Source organism: Larus michahellis, chromosome 1 (genome assembly GCF_964199755.1).
Source record: "Larus michahellis chromosome 1, bLarMic1.1, whole genome shotgun sequence".
NCBI classification, from domain to species: domain Eukaryota; kingdom Metazoa; phylum Chordata; class Aves; order Charadriiformes; family Laridae; genus Larus; species Larus michahellis.
Window position 1 is genome coordinate 39,132,415 of NC_133896.1, and position 21,106 is coordinate 39,153,520.

Consider the following 21,106-nt stretch of genomic DNA (forward strand, 5'->3'; position numbering starts at 1 on the left):
TATCAGTTAAACCCTTTGTAACTGGAAAATATTAGTGACATTCATAAAGAAAAAAAAGTGACTTACATTACTTAGGACTGAAATAAGAGAAAGGCTGAGAAATACTGTAATCATTTGCAGGCAATCGGCATCCTGCTTTGTAACAGCAGGGCTAATGATAGGCTGTTCACATCCAGAGGCACGATAATCCACATAAAAATAGTATGTTGCATTTCTAAAACACACTTCACCAATGGATCTTAAAACCCTTTTGGAAAGGCAAGAAATACTGTTCTGGCATATGTTTCCAGCTCTTGGTGTTCTAAATTAATTTAGGGCAACCATAATGTGCTTTTGACCCACTTTTGACCTATAACTAACTTATGGCTCCTACTTGGGGGCTTACAAGAGCATCAAGAGAGATGGACCATGTTATCCCAACAAGAACTTGGGAGACACAGCGACTTGCATTACCTCAATGAGAACTTGGAGACGGAGGGACTTGCCTTACCACAACGAGAACTCGGGGAGACAGGGACCTGCATTATCCTAGTGGATGCGCTGCTATAGAGCACCAGGCATCTTCAGGAACACCTGACAGAAGACAGGGTACAGATCAGAGGCCTGGTCCTGCAAGACAACCCTGGGCTCTGGCCTCCAGCCTTCACGCATTTTTCCACCCCCTGAAACAGCACATTTTCCTCGGTCTCCATCCCCGGGTAAAAACCTCCCGAGTCCAAGGCAGGAGCGTGCGCACGAGGGCCCCTGGGCGGCCTCCCTCCCTCGCTGCCAGCACAGTCGGTGGCGGCCAGCCGGGGGGGGGGGGAGGAGGCCGCAGAGCCGCACGGCGGGCGACCCGGCCCGGCTCGGCGGGGTTTCCAGTCAGGGCCATCCCTTCCCTTCGCCCTCCCCTCCATACGGAGCCCGTGTGCCCTGGGGAGGGGGTGTCACCGCCGCACCGACACGGGACCCTGCGAGCGATGGCGGCTGTACGATGGCGCCGGGAGAGGTGTGAGGGGGGACGGGGGGGGAGGGGCGACCGCACGGCGCCGCGCGCCTGCGCGGGGGTGGGAGCGGAGCGGCGAGGTCACCCCTCCCCTCCGCGCCGCCCCCGCCCCCGCCGCGCCAGAGCGAGGCTGGGCGTGCGGCGTCACGGCGACGGCCCCAAGCCGCGCCCCGGCACAGGCAGCGAGAGGGAGCGGAGCGCGGAGCGCAACGCAGCGGGCTCGGCCGGCGAGGCGGTGGCGGCGGGGAGCGGAGGCGCTGTCCGGTAGGTCGCGGGCGGGGAGAGCGGGCCGGGCCGCCGCCGCTGTGGCGGAGAGCGGTTTGTCTGGTACAGGTGGCGCGGCGGGGCGGGGACGGGCCGGTGGGGGCGGCGGCGGCGGGAGGGAGGGGGGGTGGGGGGGAAGCGGCGGCGGCGGCGGGGAGCGGCGCGCTGTGAGGGAAGGGGCACGAGCCTGAAACATGGCGGAGGAGGAACTGGGAGCCGCCGCCTCGTCCGGCCTCAGGCGCGGGGAGGGAGAGGGGGTGGGGAGCGGGGCGCTGAAGGGGCAGCCAGGCCGAGGGCCCGGCCCTGCCCTTCGCCTCCTCCTGCCGCCGGTCCCCGGAGCAGAAGTTGGAGCGGAAGCGGAAAGTTGTAACCCCGCGGGCTCGGGGCCGCGACGTGGGGCCCGGCCGGCTGTGGGGAGGGGCGCGGGTGACGCCCGGCTCGGCCCCCGCCGCGGGCGGGGAAGGGGGACGGATCCCCGGCTGCCGCCGTCGTTTGTCAGCGGGAAGTCCGAGCCCGGAGCCCCACCTAGTCCGATCGGCGGAGAGAAGCTGCTGGCTCTTTCCGGCCGGTGTGGGGGGGCGAGGCGAGGAAGGAGCGGGGGGCAGGTCGGGTGCGGTCGGTGGGCTGCCCGGCCGGCCTCCGCAGCGCCCCGAGACCGGCCGGGCAGCCCACCGACCGCCGGTGCATGTGCTTGGGGTAGCCACGGAGTGGGACAAGCAGGCAACGTCGTGGCCAGCGAATTCTGCTCTTGCTTGTCGCCAAACAAGAAGGGGATGACAGGGATGTTCGTCTAAACGCCCCACCAGCGCACACGCACACACACACACACACCCCCTACCACCACCACCCGTGTCAAAGCAAATGGAAGAATTTGACTGATGCTCCCTGTGCCGAACCTGTCTAATAAGCCAGAGATAACCTCGTACCCTTCTGCATGTCTCGGTGAAGAAGCGGTGGAAGGAGAGTGAAGTTTGCGAAAGGTCGAATAAAAACAAACCTGAGCGTTTTTGTGCTGGCCTGGTGTTACAAAAAAAGGATAATAAACCAAGGTTTCCTGAAAAAAAAAAAAAAAAACAAACAACAAAACCAACAGTGTGCTTTTTACTCCCTTTTCCATCTTAAAGGGATGGGTTATCCTTTTCAGGGGATATTTAAAAAAAAAAAAAGAGCTTTGGGGTATGATAGTAAGACAGTGTGGTTCCAAGAGAGAGGGTGTTTTAGAGATGCCCAGCTTGAAAATTGCACAGGTCGTGTGTGTGTTCTTGCATTTAGATGGTTTGATTAGTGTAACTTGTTATTTCCAGCATATAACAGATACATCTTAGCCCAATGTGAAATGTGTAGACAGTGTATGACAAAGACTTTTCAGTACTCTTTCACAGTAAAATATACATTGAAATTACTCTTATAAAAAAAGAAGACACAGAACACTTCTTTTTCTTAAATTTTAATTAAAAGGCAATGTGGTAATCACATTGTCTTATATAGTAACCATGCAAAAACAAATGTATTTCCCTTTGGAAAGAGTCTCTTTTCTTCTCTATGGAAAACTTGAAAAATAAATCAAATGTTCATCTTTTGGATGACTTGCCTCTGTTAAAATTGCAAGCTTTTGAAAAAAAAAAAAACAAAAAAACTTGCTATAGTCAAGTGTTTTTACTTTCTTTATTCATCACATCTTTTTTTACTCTTACTCAAAGTCTATTCTGTAGACTTCATTCTAGGTAAAAATGAGCTGAGGGAATAGTGGAGGTTACCTTGGCTGTTCACATCAAAGGCGTTGCAAATAAACTTTCTAACTAATTAGATGAAGTGTTTTATTCCGTGGTACCTGCATATTTTCAGGGTTGCTTCTTGCAGTGGTATGAACTACTTCAACTTGCAACTGTAGTGTAAAGCTTTATCATTATCTGTAGCTAGATAACTGAGTTCTGAGTTGCACTGTACAATAGAAATGTCATGTATCTTTTTTGCAGCAAAGCTGATCATACTTGGAGCACCTGTCTGCCTGGGGCTGAAATAATCTGCAAAACAGAGTTGAAAGTCTATAAGTGTAAAAACAGAATTTGTATTGGGGGGGTGGGGGTGTAACAATAGTCTTTTTACTGTCTGTAACTGTGTGTCTTGCTTCTCTTACTACATACGTGCACCAGATAAGTTTTCTGAGTGGAATTAAAATTGTGCTATTTTGTTCCAAAGCTCTGCTCTAGGACAGTTCATCAAAAATAAATCTGAAGTGAGCCATGACAGTTCTTTTTGTGCTGTGCCAGTTTTGCAGAGTAAAACTGACTGTCTTTTTAATTGAGAGCCTTTCTGGAGCAGAGGCAAACAGATGGGAATCTAGGTGAGGGCCTACAAAAGGGGAAAGAAATTACTTGTATGACTGAGGAAGGAAGTGTAGTGAAGACTACACTGCAGCTTGTGATCTAACAGTTAGTAAATGTGACTGGGAACGAAAATAAATGGTTGTCCACCAATCATCTGGGGTGTGGGAAGTGTAGAAGTCACAGAAGTACCTGAGTACTTGATGCTTACTGCTAAAGTGCCGATCCTGTCATATGCAGAGCTTTGCTGCCTGCTTGGAGTTAGGTATGGAGAGGTGCTCTTAAGGGTAAGAATATCTTATAGATAAAAACAGGGACTCTCTTGTCCTTGGGTGTATGGTAAGAGGGTAGGCGGGTCCTTTATGAATTGGTCTGGCTAAGTGACACTTAGATGACTTTCGGATATCTAACTGATGTTTGAGAGCATTCTTCAGGCTAAGCTCAAGTTGTTATGAGTTGTAATCAAAATTGCTCTTTTAGTAAACAGATCTCTAAGCATACCCTGTGCAACAGAAGTTCGTGTTTAGCTCATGGTTACAAGCACTGCTACTCTCTTGCCTCAGAACAAATACAAAAGGAGACCGAAGTGCACTGTGTAATGTCAGTGCCTTGAATCCCTGCTGAGTTGGGGCAGGCTTCTGCTGTATTCTGTTGCATTTAGGTCAGGTAGAAGGATATTTTAGACAGCCTCCTTGTTCGGAGAGATTAAAGGAGCATTTACAGTAACTACGCCTTCATATTCGAAGACAAATTTTGTTTTCCTGCTCAGAGGTGGTTAAGGTGGTCTGCTTCTGTTTTTCTTGCGTAAAGCAGGGAAAAAGGAAGGGTTTTTGTTACTTGAATGCCATTAATAGGGGACCTGTTTTCAAGTTGACTGAGTTTTCAAAGTTGTTCAGCAGTTGACTGTAGCAGAGCTTTAGTATCTCACTTGAAGCATCTAATGTATGACTTTCTCCTTAGGGCCTGTCAACACTGAGAAAACTGAGTGGGACAGGCGTAGTAGAAGCAATATTCTGATGAAGTTATGTCAGTTTGCTTGTAGTAGGCAAGCACTATTTGGAGAAAGTTAAAGACCCTGTCTGCTGGCACAAACTGTTTCTTCATGGAGCAGTTGAATTAGGTTACCTTCAAAAGCAGCAGCATGTTCTGGCTTGAAGCTCTCATCTCTTGAGCTTTAGAATGGCAAAAGAAACACTGGACAGCTAAAAGTGAGAAGGGTTTTTTTATTATCGTCTGTGCCTGTTTATGTATGCTGTTGTGAGCTCCTGACATGCTACATGTTCCTGTCCTCTAGCAGCAAGGAAAGTGAGGAAGGTTGTAAACACCAGGTTGGAAATCTGCCTATTAGGCAACTTTTGAAATACAGAATGATTTGGGGGCCCTCTAGCTATTCAGGATGCTCTCTTTCCAAGAGAAGTAATTTTTACTACAGAAGCAGTAGAGTGAAAGTTACTATAAGACCTCAAAGGAATGTGCGTAGCGGAGCTAAAGGAGCTTTAGAGCTGAACTTTTTAGGAGGAAGAGGAGGCATTCAACGATAGCTTGTATGCTGTCCTGCTTAGCTTTCTAGTTATTAGTCTGAGGACTTGATGTTATTTGAAGTAAATCCCTACTATGCAAGTATGAAAAGAGACTGCCAATTACAGTACACATGGTTAATTCATTTTTGGCCGAGGGAGGAAGACCATAGTGCAGGAGTAGGACAGCCTAGCCCTTCTAATGGACTGGCGTTTGCATCCTGTGGCAGAGAAGCAGCATCTCATGTTTCTCTCCAGCCTGAGAGTCTCTTCAGGGAACCCCTAGTTTCTTAGATCACTTCGTATCATTCCTGCAGCTGTTTCAACACAGGAAGGTGTCCTAAATCTGAATGACTTGGCCAGGTCTTCTGCAGAAAGGGTATTGTATGTTGTTGTTACTCATTCATGAAATAATTTTCAATATAACTAATCAGAGAGCTGTGAGGAACTTTATATCATTGAATTTCTGGGCAGTATTGAAGAACTGGAGCAGGAGAACAGTTTATTTTCATAACCAAAGACAAACTTAAAGCAAGGACCTGTAGTTATAATTCTTGTCCGTCTTCATAGAAACTCTGTGCAGAATGTGCTTATTGCATCAAAATTTGTTGACATTGAGGTGAATGTTACTCTTACTTGCTTTGGTTATGTTATTTCTAAGTCTTGATTTCAGTAGGTAATCTGGATTAAAGGAAAAGGTGTAGTTTAACAATATTTCCTTTAGTGTGGCTTACTTCATAACTTTATATGAAATTAGATGGTGAAAGTTTTTTTTCTTAAATGAATTTACTATTGCCCAAATAATATATGTTGGCTAGCCCCCTCTTCAGTTAATCTAAAATAACTTGTGAACACAGATAGTCCCTGCAACTGTTTCTTTTTGTTTGTCTGTATTAGTTGTCTTAGTTTTTGAAGTCTTGTTCTATTTTTTCCTACTCACAGTCTTTTGTTTCTGCAACCTAACAAGTTGTGCCTTCACTTTTTTTTGTGTCTGCAGTGAGGGGAAATTTCTTAAAAGTATACATCATGTATCAGGAAGAAACAGAAAGAGTACCACCACATCTGTGTTAACAATGAACTGCCAGATACATGACAGTTACCTGTGTGGAGTTTGAGAGGGGAGGTACAGGAGGCAGAAGGACCTGTATGTTGCTAGGTGTGGCACTTCAGCACTACTGAAATCAAAGTGTTTTCAGTAGTTGCAGGGCCAGACCAGCTACTTCTGTGTTTTTCTAAAGGTTTCGTATACGTTCAATATTTTTTGTTTGAGATGAAGCTAGTATGCTGAATAGTGCTTGGACTTCATCAGAACCCAGACAATACTGGTAGTTAAGTTGTGCAGTTGTACAGTCCTTGCTTGCAGTTAGCCAAACTTCTATAACATCTGGTCTGATACTTCCCCCGAAAGTGATTCGTTAGAAGACCAGTGGGAAGCTGCAACATGTTTTGTTTTTTCTGAGCGTTGGGAAGGGTAACCTGGAACATGGAATGGAAGTAATCTATTAAGTGGAAGTTACCTAAGAATCTTACTCTCTGCAATATAGTATTTAGGACTAGATTTATTTGTTTATAATGTGACGTTTAGAGTTGAGACTGAGCTGTGCATGGCTGTGTGTCCAGGCTAATGTGTTTAGTTAAGTGTGGGGGCAGCCCAACAACATACTGTGCAGGAATGTCTTTTATTAATCTTGCAAATGTAAAGTGGTTAAGGTAACTTGTTAGGTGTTGTAAGATGCAGTCATCAGTCCTCCTCTGATCTTTCATTGTGAAGCTACTTACAAGGTAACATTCTGAAAGCTTGATGTACAAGATGACCCATAAGCGTAGCCTCCTTGTCTTCATGTGATTGCTTTTAGCATACAATATTGCTGAAGGATTTTGTTGGGGTTAGGAAAGTGTATAAATTTACACCACTAGATCTTGACTCATGTGCTTCTGGAGTTATATAGTTAATATGTATAAGGATGTATCATACTGTCTTTCTGTGACCCTTCTGACTTGTTTAAAATGAAGAATTGATGGGCAGTAGGCATTCTGTTAGTGTGGTGGTTTTATTCCCATTTAGGGAATGGTCCTTTTGTCATTTACTGTCTATTGCTTATATTGGTGCAAGTGTACAGAAAATGTTTCATGGGCTGTATGATGAGCAGCATCAGAAATGAGTTCTTGGAAAGTGTGAGTTCACCTTAAGAGTTCTTGTACATACTATACCAGTCCATAGATGAATTTCCATGATAGTTTTATATCAACAGTATTCACTGAATATAATTATACAATTTGAGATGCCTTGGACTTGTGTTCTCAGTGGGCTGCGAAATGCTGTGTTCAAAATCCAACTTCTGCTGACATTGGTTATTTGAGAATATGCAGTGCTTCTAGAAACTGATGCCAAATTGTCATCTTAGCACTTGGTGGAACCTGAGAGACTGCGTACTAGTAGTCATCCTATGGCATCAAGAAAAGGAGCACTGGAAGAGGCAACAATAGCTGACTGTCGTGCTAGAGAATCACTCTTCCATTTTTCTGATATATCTTTTTTGACTTAAGTAGCAGCTTAGGTGGGGTCTCACCAAAGAAGAGACACCCTGTTACTTGATACAGATCATCCTGGGCGTTGAGTAAGTTTGGAGACCAATAGAGAGAAGCCTGTGATACTATAATAAACAGGCATTCATAACTCCTCTTTTTTTTTTTTTTTCACTGGATGCTTGGCCTTCAAATGTTCCTACTTTTGGTGTACAAAAAAAGGGGGTTTGTATCTGAATACTAAAGAGAATCAAGCATTTCTGAATGATACCTATGTCTGCTTGTTGTATGTTCTTGCAGTTTATTACCACCTTTTCACCATTCTTTTATGTTTGAGCAAGTCCATTGCCTCTTTTTAATTATCCTCTGTTGTTTGTTTTTTTTTTTTTTTCTGATCTCCCTAAACCTTTTATTTCAGGAAACGCCCTAAGCTAAATTGAGGTTCAGCCAGAGATCTCACATAGAAAATTTAAGTGTGGTAGCTGAAGTTCTGCGAAAACTGAGTAGCTGAAAACAAGGTTTTACAATTAAGAGCTTTAGGCCACTGAATGTGCTGGTGTTTGGTATCCTTTTGATCTGTGTGTTGCTTTTCATTGAACTCTTAAGAGTAATCTCAGAAGAAAAGTGGTGTATCTATGTGAGTAGGAATTAAAGTGAGAAAATAAGAGTATTTTATGTGAAGCCTCAAATGAAAAGATCAACAATGCAGTTCTATTCCTGAAGAACAAAGAAACAAAAAAGTCCTGATGCACCTCTTCCTTTTCTGCTATAAATCTGGGTCCTGTCTATCCAGGAAACTAATGAAGAAGCAACATTAAGTGCATGTTAGTTTGGACTTAATTTAACTACAGTAACCAATATTTTGAACAATGTGGAGTCTTGCTAACTGAAAGTACATGCTGCTTCTAGCCAGAGGCAAGATCTTAAGTTGCAGTTTGCAATACTTTTTTTAAAAGACAAATGTGTCAGCTTGAATATATTAGTATTTTCAGGTAATGTAATTCTTCTGTTAATTAATCTTATTCACTTATTTCACTTTTTTTTTCATTTATTTCACTTTTAAAGTGAAATTTGGTACTGTAAGTTTCACAGAGGAAAGCTGAAGCCTCTTTTTCAAGCTGAATGCTGAATCTACTGTGATAGTCGAAGTGAAAATAAGGAACCATTCACAGCCTTATCTACAGAAGGTTGCAGTTGTAGATCCCAAGAACCTAAACAGAGGATGCACTGGCTAAACTGGGAGACACCTAAGCAATGTGGAAATACAAGATTGTGGTTTCATGAAGGATAAACTTGCTTCACTGGAACAGTCAGGGTGGACTGAAAAGTCATTCTTCCATTCAGACTTTGCCCAAAATATAGATTGCTTTGAGATGCGTATATTTAACTTGCTCGAAGTAAAACTCTTCAGTAAAAGATTGAGCATATAGTAACAATTCTTCAAATGCTGTGGTGATTGTCATAGTCTAAATAATAGATGACTCGTAGAAGACCAGATAATGCTGATGTGTATTTCGGAAGGTCATCCCATCAGAACATCTGGAGCCAATTTTAAATTTCAGTATGCTTTGGATATCTTCTGCTACCTTATCAAAGTACGTGTTTGATTTGACTTAAAGTGTGTTTTAAGGTATGACAGGTTTCTCCAGAAAATGGCAAGCTTTGAAGATGCAGAGGAACCAAAATCTATGGTCTAAGTAAAAACTAGAGTGATCTTAAGAAGATTCAAATAGACTCTTGTGGAGACTTGATTAAACAAGTTTAACTCATTAATTTGTTAACTCTCTACTAAAGATTTAGTCCATGTAAGAGAAAGTGGTGTGGGGATGAGTATGACTCAAATTCATTTGGTTAAAATTATTCAGTGTTTTGTGTAGGTGTCATTGTGTCTATGAGCTCAGGCTTGCAAGCATAAATTACATACCTTTGGGTTCCTGCTCATAACTGTCAGATTTTTCTCTCTCTTGGAAATTCCTGACCCATTAAATGAGACTTTTTTGGGACTGTCTTAAGATGCATCAGCTGCTTACAAAGCAGATGCAGAACTATGGCAGTTCACAGCTTGGCATGTTAAAATAAGCCAGCTTTTGTTTTAGTGAGGGGTGTGGTGTTTTTGTTCGGGTTTGGTTTTCTGGGATGGGTGTTGGGGTTTTTTTTGTTGGTTTATTTTATTAATACCCTCACGTGAAGCTTGTGACAGCTTAGCAGTTGCCTCAGAAACAACCAAGTTGCGCATCTGCATATGGACAAGAGTGTAAAGGTCATCTTCTACAGTTGTCATCTTCTAATCGAGGTATGTTTGTGAGTTGTATGTTCCCTGAGGAGCTACCATCCCTGGGTTCAAGATGCTACTGCCTTGTTGCCAGAAACAGAACAGGCTGTTCTGCCCAAGTTTCAGCTACTTCAATTAAGCGTTTCAGACGCTTCATCAGTGGAGTCAGCTAATAAAGTTAACTGTGAAAAGAAGCAGTTAAGGTTGAACCTCCATTATTGCAGAGGTGGCAAGACCATGTGGCAGAAGATGGTAGTTATTGCTGGGCGTTGATGTATGCCTTTTTCAACTTAACCTCAGGACATGTCTCAAGCTTTTAACAAAAGAACTGATTGTGAAATTAGGTATAACTTGGGTGACTTTGAGTGACGTTTGCTGCTTACGTTCAAATACCATGTTTCTGTTAAGGTAGTATTGATGGAGAGGTCAAAACAGACATGAGTTACAATTACTTGGGCCTTTGCTGGTATGGTTCATTTGTCATGGAAGAACGAATTTCATTCCTGTTAATGAATGCTAGTAGCTAGTATTTTCAATTTGCATAGAATCAGTATCCTTTCAACAGATAAAACTTCTAATCTTAATTAAAATAACGTATGGGAATTTGTAACACTGCTCTTAGGCTACTAACCTGATTTGTAATAGAATTATTGTAAATCATACTATGGAAGGATACTTTGTATGTAAAAGGCCTACACCCACCAGTCTTAAATGGCCAGTAACAAAAGATCATAGAATGATGAAGGAAATCTGTACATCTGTGCCTTGACGATGTGTTAGTAATCTAAACAAGCCTGAATTGAAACTGAATTTTTAATAATGAAGACAGTGCAAGTAATGGTACTTGCTATGCAAGCTCTGGCATTGCCAGGGATATATATGATGCGTGGGTTAAAGAGAAAAATAGACATGAGGGACAAAAATTCAGGTGGTATTGGAATTGCAGTTGAATTTACATTGGTAGAAGGAAACCCGATACAAGGCTTTACTGGTTCGGCAGCCAGTGTCACAATCAGAGTAGAGGTAGGATTGCCAGATGTTAAGCAGATATCACATGGAATTTGAGGCTAGGTCTTGTTTCTGCAACAGAAGTTAAGCTGCCTTTTTCCAAAGACAAGTCAATCTTAAGCCAACTGGCAAGCTTATTCTTGAAGTAACTTTCAAACTTCACGAGTGCGTTTTTGCAAGAGAAGTATCTTGACTCTGAAAATTTCCATGCCTTACTTGTAGTCCTGCTATTTTTAACTGTAGCTTGAAAGATAAAATTTACTGTAACAATTATGGGGAGAAACAAGTACTTATATTTGCTTTTAATCAGAAGGATGCATATCAGGTATAAAGCATGTTGGGTATACCATGATGTGGCAATCCATGAATTGATAGAATTTTTAGAGCTAAATACAGATCCCTCTCTGCAATGACAGCAGTAAATTGCTGTCTCAGTTCTCAAAACTTGCTGTATGGTTGAGTACTTAGCTTATGCATAGCAAGATATCATAATGTGGTAATTATGCATTGTCTGAATTTAATATGCTTTTAGTATTTTAAAAAAATTGAGTGTTTTTTCTGTTTATTGTCTGCCTGGATTTTCTTTGCAAGCATAAAAACCACTTACAATTCAGTTTCTTCAGGAATTCTGAGATCACCGTTTTAGCTGAAAGTCTGACTGGTAGAACATGCACAAACAACTTTCATGGGGGATGGTGACTGTTTTATAGAAATAGGGAGAAAATCCAAACCCATGGCAAACATTCACCAAAAATAAGAATAAATCTGATAAATGTTACAAACTCCAATTGAGGCTTAAATAGATCCTACAGCTTAGGTTTTATGAGGGACTCCAAATTTGAATTGCCGTATTTGAATTTTTTGCATAAAGTCGAAACTTGACCTCAGTAACTGGTGAAACAGCATATTTTTTAGTAGCTTAAGAATGTTCATTACATCACTTGCTTTGAAATGACTTTTTACGCTTTGTATGAAACTGCTTCAAGTTGCATATGCTTGTTAGTCTCTCACATTAGGAAGCTTTCATCTTGAGCTTTCAGTGGCTTCAAGCAGGCCACTTTTCATCCTTAGAACATACATTAAGTTTGTGTTCAGATTTAATTCCCAGTTAGATCTTAACTTTGACGTAAGGAAAAAAAAAAAAGCCGGATTTTATTCAGTTACACTAATTCTAGACAGTGGAACTAGTCTCACAAGGTGTAAGCTCATGTTGGCTGCTTTGTGGAAATTGTCCCTGCGTGCGATATTAAGCAAGAAAGCTCCCTTCAATAAAAGGAGGAAAACTTGGTTAAGCTGTCTCTGTGTAAGTGTCCCCATGGGCATTTCAAGGAGCAACTTAAACTCAGTGTCATGTTTGTGCTGCAGTAACTTGTTCTCATGTCTTTGCCTTTTTCTCAGGTGGTTAGTATGATTTCATGTGACTAGATAAGCTTAATCACCCAGACAGCTTTTTGAAGATCCTCTGGCATCAGTTAAAATATTTGAACATAATTGAAGAAATATTTTTGTTCAAGAAAACTTACTGTATTAGTGCCCAGAAAAACTAGCTGTCCAACTGATAGTATACTTGTTTGTTAAGACAAGAAGTTATCAAAACCAGGTAAAAACTAGAAATAAAATTGGTTCTAACTTTGTTTACTGAACAGTTGACTCACTTCCAAAGAGTCTGCATTAGTAATGAAATAGCTCTACTTCCAGGAGTCTCGAATATAAAAGTCTTTAATTAGACCCGATTAGCTTTTCAGTGTATCTTGTCTTCAAAATTGACTTCTGAATAACGTTTGCTATAAATAAGTGTGAAAGTCAGCTCTGGAGTATTTTAATTTCTCTTCTATAAGAGATACTGCTTACCCTGTTGAGTAAGGATTTTCTGAGTTGCTTTAATTCCTAAGCATCAAAAAGTTATTGAAAATCACCAGGCTTCCACTTTGGGTTGTGTTGTCAAGGTGCTGCTTATGTACTGCAATTTTTCTGGAAAAAAAACCAAACCAACTCCTTGGAGGTGAGGGTTAAGAATGTAGGACTTCACCTTACATGTAAGTATTTGGGGAATATTAAGAACAGCACGCATTGTCTCTTCTCTAATTAGTTGCTTCCCTCAAGAAGGGGTTCTAAACCAGCAAGCTCAAAATTTACTGGAATCTGGATGGTAGAGACAATTAGAAAGATTTAGGTTTGGCCGTCTGAGACTGCTCCAGTACCAGAAGTGGGAAACATCTTGTCTGTAAAGACTTAATGCTCTGACCTTGGTTGGTCCTGTGACTGAACTAGAGCTATTTTCCCAAATGTCTGACCATTGTCCTCTTTTTCCATCTCAGGGCTAGTATCCCCTCTCCCCTCTCTCAGAAGCAGGATTTTTTTCCTTGGCTTTCTTTCCCTCCTCTGCTAATTGTGAGCAGGTAAACCAGTTGTTTAATTTGCTTCATCTGTCATTCTAATGTTTGCAACTTTTTTTTTTTTTCATGCAAACAGTTGAGATTAATTCAGGAGTTCTGTTCCCAAGGTGGTTCTAACAAAGCCTCTCTTCCAGAGAGGTTGCTGGGGGAGAAGCATTATGAAAATTCTAGTGACTATGCTGCAACTTCACAATACAACCAGAATGTCAGGGTCTGAACAAGAATCATGGTCTCTAAAGTGCTGAATAATCATGATCCCTTCTGAAAATGATAATGCTTCTGGGAGGGGCTATTTGTTTAATTCCATACCTGAACAACTAGTTCACATAAGCAAGTCTCGGAGATATCTTCAAGTACTGGCTGAATTTAGTTCATGTCTTTGGCCTGGGGCTGAGCTCCAGTTAACAGCTTCATTTGGGTTAATATCACTTGGAAAGACTGGATTATTAGCTTTCCCATTCCTCATATGGTAACAAAGTTGAATCAGAAGCCAAAACTTCAAGCTGAAGGAGTTGAAAGAAAACTAAATTAAAAAAAAAAAAAAAAAAAACGAAACAAACCCAAACACATCATCAAATCACTTTCATAACTGTGATCACAAGCCCAATTACCAATGGTATTTGAACTTTCCTGAATTCTCCATTACATGATTGCTCTTTTAGGAAGGCTTTACAAGCAGTAAGCGTGCAGTTTCTTCATTCACTGTTCAAGTAGGGTTTCTTATTCCTCAGCTTTCGTAGCGTCATCGCTTTGGTTTGCCTCTTGCTGGAGACACGTTTCAAGAAATTGGTCAAGAAAATGTCCAGGAGGTGCTTTTTTCCAGTGTATCTGAATTAGGGCAGAAGTACAAAGCAAGTTCCACGTTCATGGTTCTTGACAGATGTGAAGCTTTTAAAATACTTAATTTCCAGTGACTTGTCCTGGTTAACCTTTCTTGCTTCGGTTCAGATGGGTTTATTCAAGGAACTCATCCTTCAAAGAAAATCTTTATTGGAAAAGGTACCCGTATGCATATAATGCTCTTGCTTGTCTTATCAAGTACTTTAAGAAGTGTGCTATGAAGAAGTAGAATTAAGGGGTTGCATTAATACACTACACTAATGCATTAATACATGCATTAATTAGAAAAAGTAATATGAACAGACTAGCGAGAGAGGCTGCACAGACACGGTGGTTTTATGGACTGTTACATTTCAGGAAGTATGCAGGGCAGTTACTGAAACGTCACTGGCAGTTCATGGAGGCAATCTGGAAGTCAGCTCTGTACTTTCGAGAGATTACACTTGAGACAGCACTAAAATTCAGTTTATGTGAAAACGCTGTTTCTTGAAGAAGAGTAGCTTCCCTCACTTTTATCTTTCTAGCTAAATTTTGCATTAGACATTTCCAGAGTTCACAGTTATGTCAAATATCTGTGCATATAAATACTTGACTCAGCTGTTCAAAGCTAGTACCTGCTCCGATTTAAAGGGGAAAATGGCCTTACTTTTTGCATGCTTCCTGTCTTGTTCTTCAGTGCCTGCAGAGAAAGCACAGTTGACAGTACTTTGCTGCCTAAAAGATGGAGGAGCAGAAAAATGAAAAAGCAAAGGAAACTGGCAGTGCTGTCACTTCTTGTGGGTCTGTCACCTTAAAGGTAGCCAGCCTTGAAAGCAAAATGTCTCAAAATAGACTCCACTAAATGAGAAGGGATTCAAACAGGTTATTTGGCTTATTTGGTAGGAATAAGTCTAAGCTTAGTTGTATCTAATTGTTGGGTGACTTGGTGGATACTTGTCATCAACTATCCAATAAATCTGGGGTATTTTGCTTATCTGTTACTCAGTTATCATAGTCTCTTCATTTCTGTTGTGCCCCTTTGAGTATATCCGTTTTAAAACCCTGAGATCAGGTGATCCGGGGAGTACAGACATGTTGTTGGACTTAACCCTATCCTATTCTAGAAATGCTTGCCATTCTCTGTTATAGCTGTAGCTTCAGAATGCTAAGTTGTAGATGAGGATGCACGTAAACCTAACTTTGTCCTTATGTGCATGAATGATCCTTTCCTCCTTTCCAGTTAGCACAATTGCTTTCCGATAGCTTTAGAACTGAAGGGTATTCTTGGAATGACCGGTTAGTGCAGACTCATGAAAATTAATCTTGAGGTGCTACACTGAGCTCTGTCTTGACTATGTAAACAGTTTAATAATTACATGTTCTTCCAAAGTTATTCCAGTAACTTTTTTTGGAGGGGGGGGTGGGAGGGGATGATGAGATATGAAATGCAAGGCACAGACTTTATAAAGAGATATTGCATGCACTAACTCCAGTATCTGTTTTAGAATGGCTAGAGAAGTGCCTTTTTTTCGGCAGAAAAGGAAATCCACCAGACGTTTGAGCTTCCATTTCAAGTTTTATACTTTGCATCTCTTTCAGCGGTGGAACTTTTACTTTAATATCTTGCTCAAAGCTTAATGGCTTCTATTGTTTCAACTACTATCAGGTAACTGAAAGATGGTGTGCTTTATGGCTTGAATCTCCTCTTTTATACTTTGTAGTCTTCCTTGTCTGCCCCCGCTTGTTTGTCATAAACGAGTCAAAAGGAAATCGTGTTGGCACTGGATGGAGCTGAATACAATATTAGTTCCAGAGTCAAGTGTTGTGTCAATCTGAAAAGTAAAGTAAGAGCATGATCAAGGTTTAGGATGCAAGCAGTCTGTATGTACAACATATGATATGGAAAAATGGGTTTGAGCTACAGCAGAGTCAGGTCAGGCTAGTTGGGAATCACTGGGAAGTCAAGTTCAGGCAGGATCGGAGCCCTCACTCAGTCTGGGGCACACTTACAGCCAACAGGCATACTGGTCAGTGAAAAAGTGTATGCTAGGCTTTTATTACACCAAATAGTGTGACTGATCGCGGTGTCCTAAAGCAGCTCCTAGTTTCATGGGCTGGTGTCGCCGTAGTTGAGAAGGAGGCAAAGACCTGTAACCAGGAAAGTTTTCTCAGGAAAGTTCTCCTAGCTAGGAATTGAGTTTCTCTTTCCTGTTAGAAGGTAAGAGGAAGGTTTAGTGGCGTTAGGACTGCTGCTCAAAGCCAGTGGGGTGGTAGATCTAAGTGGGAGCAGATGATAGATGGTGCTTTGCTGCATGCTGTGTTAGAGGTGTCCCAAGTTAGCTTTCTTAGAGCATTTTGGAGAATATGTTGTTGCTTTGTGTTTTATTCGAAGATGTCATGGCCAGACTACCTGACGATAGACTAGCACAGAGGTGCCAAGCCACCCCTGTGCTGTATAGGTACGTGAATGTATAAAAGAATTGCCATGTGCTCTCAGTGAGTTAAGGAATAACCGTACAAATGACAAAACAATAGTCACAGAGAAAGAGGAAGGTTGGTATTTGTATTGTTCATTGCCCAAGTTTGGAGGGAAGGTCACAGAAATGTTTGAGTGTACTGCAGTCTAGCTTTTGTCACGTCTTCAAAGATCTTAGAGCTTTTTGCTTAGGTGCTTCTGAGATTAAGAAGATTGGCTAACCAAGCTGTAATAGTGTGTATATATATGCTTTAATTATGTACCACCACTTAAAGCAGTGAAATTGGCTCCAGAGTGTTGTACAGCGATTGGATATTTAGAGCTGAACTTCCAAATCTGGATGCTGAAAGAAGCTTTGGCTTGCATTAAATTCCTGAATCCCTGTTTGAGAGCCAAAATGGAATTGCCAGTCTCTCACTAAAACCAAGTGGTTAGCTTCTTATTTCAGGATTTGGAATTTTCTTTAAGGAATTGTACATTACTCAGTAAGAAAAAGTCACAAATTACTCAAAACAGTAGGTAAAACAGGTATTTGGTACCTGCTGCCTAAGTTTTGCTACTTCTAAATTACTGTCAGCTTTCATTATTGCTGTCTCCCTATTTAGTTGCTAACTTCAGACTGAAAAACTCAGCTTAAACTGTTCTTTTAAAGACGGTGAAATTGCTGCAATTCACCCAGATTACTGTATTGGGACTTCCCCTACACCCACTAAGTTTGTGTCATTCTAGTGACACCTTTCCAAAAACAAAGGCATAATTGAATGTTTGTTTTAAAGAAATGTCAGGTAATGTAGTTATAGGCTTAACTTGTCATGAGTTTGAAAGGTGCATTTCAGTACAGTTAGAGACAGTCCTTTATTCCTATTGTTTGTAGAAAGGCTGGACAATTTACACGTTTGTGGATCTAACTGAACATTTACAGTGGTGACAAATAGATTAATCTTGTGGTGTGAATGGTTCTGGAGGTCTATGTTTGCAAAAAAATCCATTGTAGGGAAGAAAGCATAGTTTTTAAAGTCAGGAGTGAAAAAATGTTCTACCAGGTGTGAAAATCACTGAAAAGTCTCAACATTTATTGGTAACAAGCCTGTGGAGAGACTTGCTTTGCTGGACATCAGGTCAATTATTTCCCTATGGCTTTCTCCTTGTGTTCCTTTTGCTTGCTTAAGGTGCAAGGAACAGTTTAGGTAAGTTGAAAGATTGCTTATTGTGTGTTTGCAAGAAGAAAATTAAATAGGATCTGGCCTCTTGATTTCTCAGTCTTCTGGCAGTGTGGAGTTAATCACTGATGGCAAAGATGGACACTAACATGGAGGTGCTCTAATTTCTATGTAAATCATCTTAGCATTTTGTGCTAAACACCTAACAGATGGTATGACTCCAGAGATGCTGTGAGATTACTGCTGATGAGAAGGGTCTTTCTTACTTTACTTCCGCAGCTTACCTTGTACAAACACCTGTGTTGGATTCCCTGCACTTCCCCTCTCCCCCAACTGCCAACTTATTTGTCAGCTGAAGAGGGTTTCATCTTTCTGGTAACTCAATCTGAGAAGTGCTAGAGCACCTGCAGGAGAGGAACTGAGACCTTCCTCCCACGGCAGCAGTAGCAATCCGGTTAGCTCAGTTGCTAGAAGGACTGTAAGAGATGTATTCTCTTGAGCAGTATGACCCAAAGACATGTCCCAAAATATGTGGCTTTGTTCTGGTTTTGCTGGGTCAGTTTTAAACAAAGACAAGCAAGCAGGTCTGGCAGACTGTTGTAGGCAGCCACACTAGCTAGTGTGGAACAAGGGACCAGATTTAGCTTGTAGGAGAGGAATAGTCTCAAAAGAATTTTTTTAGTTGTCTCCAGTTATTAATGAAACTACAGTCATTATAACTGCAGTTAGATATCTAGCAACACACTATTAAACTTTCAGACTTACTGGGGATTTTTTTTTTAAAACTGTCTTCTGGGATCCTGCAGTTCTTTTTGAGAAATGTTTGTTTGCTGAGAAGAGGTTGGTGTAATTTTCTTATACAAGTCTTTCTGTGATTCTTTGTTTAGCATTTAAGTGTTTCAGAATGAGAAAATGCCTGCTATCTCGTCTTGGATAATTGTTTCTTATCAATAGTAACTGTTAGCTTTACTATAGTAGGATTTATTCAGTATTTCTTTATGGGAGCACAGTAATGAGGTAGAGGAAATGCTATATCTGATGGTTTGCAGCATTTTATCGCAGCTGTATTAAGAGTTGATAGCTTGAAAATGGCCACCGTATTAAAAAAAGTTAACTAAGCCCTTTTATCAAACCCTGCTTAGTGACCATTTTGTCAGCATGCTGATGCTTTCAGTTCTTCAGAGGAGACTGGGGACATTTCATGCATGTCAGCTCATATGAACAAAATCATTTACATGTGTATGTGTATATATATGAAATTACAAAAACTTGTGTGATATGAAATAAGCTTGGGGGATGGATGAGGACTGAATGTAGTAGCTGTGAAATTTAAGAGACATTTTTTTTAGAATTACTATATCAGTATCATAGGTAACAAACATTAGCAGCTGTTCACCCGATAAACCTATTCAATACCATGAATGTAGTGGCTGTAAAACTGCAAGCCCTTTAGGCATCTGTGTGGCTCTTGGGAATATTGGTTTTGGTCTGTTGTTGCAAAATAAATGGTGCATGCAAGTTCTTGTGAGTGAATGAAAAATCTTGAGAAACCTGTGAAATACCTTAATGTTTGCTGTGATTAGCCGAGAGGTTCTATGGACTTGTTTGCATGACTAGAAGAGATTTTGTAGGTTTCTGGAAAATGAGATGAACATGCCTCACTGCATCGTATGCTGTAATCCAAGTAGTTGGCCTAACAATTGGAGGAAATTAATTTCTACGCTTGATTCCTCCTTGCCATAAATAAAGATGAATCCATCCAGACACCTCTGAGAAAGTGATACGTGGACATGGGTGTGAGCAGTTCTTCCAGTTACTTGTGCACTTTCTTTGGAACACCTGTAATATTTTAGCAAGATCATGGTACTGAGGTCTTTATTACAGAGAGTCTTAATCTATTTTTGCCTTTTCTTTAAATTACTGTTTCATGGAATATAAAAACCTCCATTTTAAAAGCTTTCCAAGTCTGTACTATCTTGGCTATGAAATTAGGCTAGATAACACATGAATAATTGTTCTTCTTTAAGTGGTAACAAGAAAACCTTGGATGTACTTTATTTGTGCTAGATGAAAAAGTAGCATTGTTCAGCAATTAGTGTCTTGAGTAAATGCCCATAGTTTCGATATTGTGTAATAATTAAAGTGACATCCTGCTTAAGTTATGCCTGGTTACGATGGTGTATCTCCTGTATTTATCAGTTGATACCAATATTTAACTGTTCATGTCTTGTTATATATGCGATCTTGTAGTTGCTGTAGTAATGCTAAAATAGTTCTCCTGTTGATCAAAAGGGTGAATAATTTATTGTGTGTTTTAGGTATTGAGGGTGATTTATCTCTTGCATCATGCGTGAATACAAGCTAGTGGTTCTTGGTTCTGGAGGTGTTGGAAAGTCTGCTCTGGTAAGTACTCTGTGAGGCCGCTCAAGTATGTTTTCTTGGGCTTCTCGTGTCTCTTTTCTCTAATACACTCTTTACTAGCACATATTTCTTTTACATAAGTGTGCACAAATAAACAAAAATAAATGTTAAGTAATGACTGCTGAGGGTTCCTGGTTAGAATAGATACGTCCTTTACTGGGTGTATCCACATCCATTGGTGTGCCCTCACATGCTAATATTTGTGTATGGGGCTGGTTGATGGTGCTTAGTCAGATCTTTGCCTGTCTTACACAGCGAAGTGCATAGCCAAAGCATTATGAAGGTCTCTGGCTTCACTGGGTAACTCAGCCGTAGGTCTGTAGGAAATCAAGCTCCTTCATGAAACTCGCACAATGAACTAGTTTGCCTGTGTCTGGCCTTGGTAACTCCTGGCTCTAGAAAGGCCGTCAAGGTGCTGTTTGCTTAAAGTTTGATTGCAATCGCTAAAGCACTAATATTTTTTTATGCAAATATAAATATATATTTGCACGTTTGCAGGAAGTTTAACATGTTTTCTACATCTTTCCCTGCAAGTAGGTGTGTAGCTGCAGCAGATAGATGATTGTAAACCAAAGAGCTCATGCACTTTAGTTAGATTACAGAAAAGTTTAGTTTGACCTAGACTAGCACTGAAAAAGTTCACAGAATATGATGTTCTTGGGCCACCTAAGAACTTTATGTCTTTGAGTTTAATGGAGCACCTGATCATAAAGTAAGGTCTAGGGGTCCACTCTTAAGAACTATTCTCTTACATAGCGGTTCCTAAAGGAAAACTTAAATGACAAAATCATGTTATATTGAGAAAGAACTTTCTACTTCACCTCTGAATTCTTTATCTTACTGCAGCGTTTCTGGATTTGAACCTGTCTGCTCTGACTTGGGTGTTGAGTCTTAAAGTTCCATTTGACTTGTGCTAAAAACGTCCTACGTGCTAGGTA

The 21,106-nt window shown here is 41.1% G+C and overlaps 1 protein-coding gene across 2 annotated transcripts in view; it reads left to right on the plus strand.

The window, feature by feature from the left end:
• Positions 1-1,038: 1,038 nt before the first annotated feature.
• The window catches only part of RAP1B (RAP1B, member of RAS oncogene family), a 31,627-nt gene continuing 11,559 nt past the window's right edge, over positions 1,039-21,106 (plus strand). The window contains exons 1-2 of one of the 2 annotated variants that reach the window (XM_074572763.1): positions 1,039-1,249; positions 20,066-20,150. In XM_074572763.1, coding sequence (XP_074428864.1) covers positions 20,094-20,150 — 57 coding nt within the window. In that variant the 5' untranslated portion in view covers positions 1,039-1,249; positions 20,066-20,093. The remainder of the gene's footprint in view (positions 1,250-20,065; positions 20,151-21,106) is intronic. The other variant, XM_074572772.1, reaches the window with a different exon arrangement.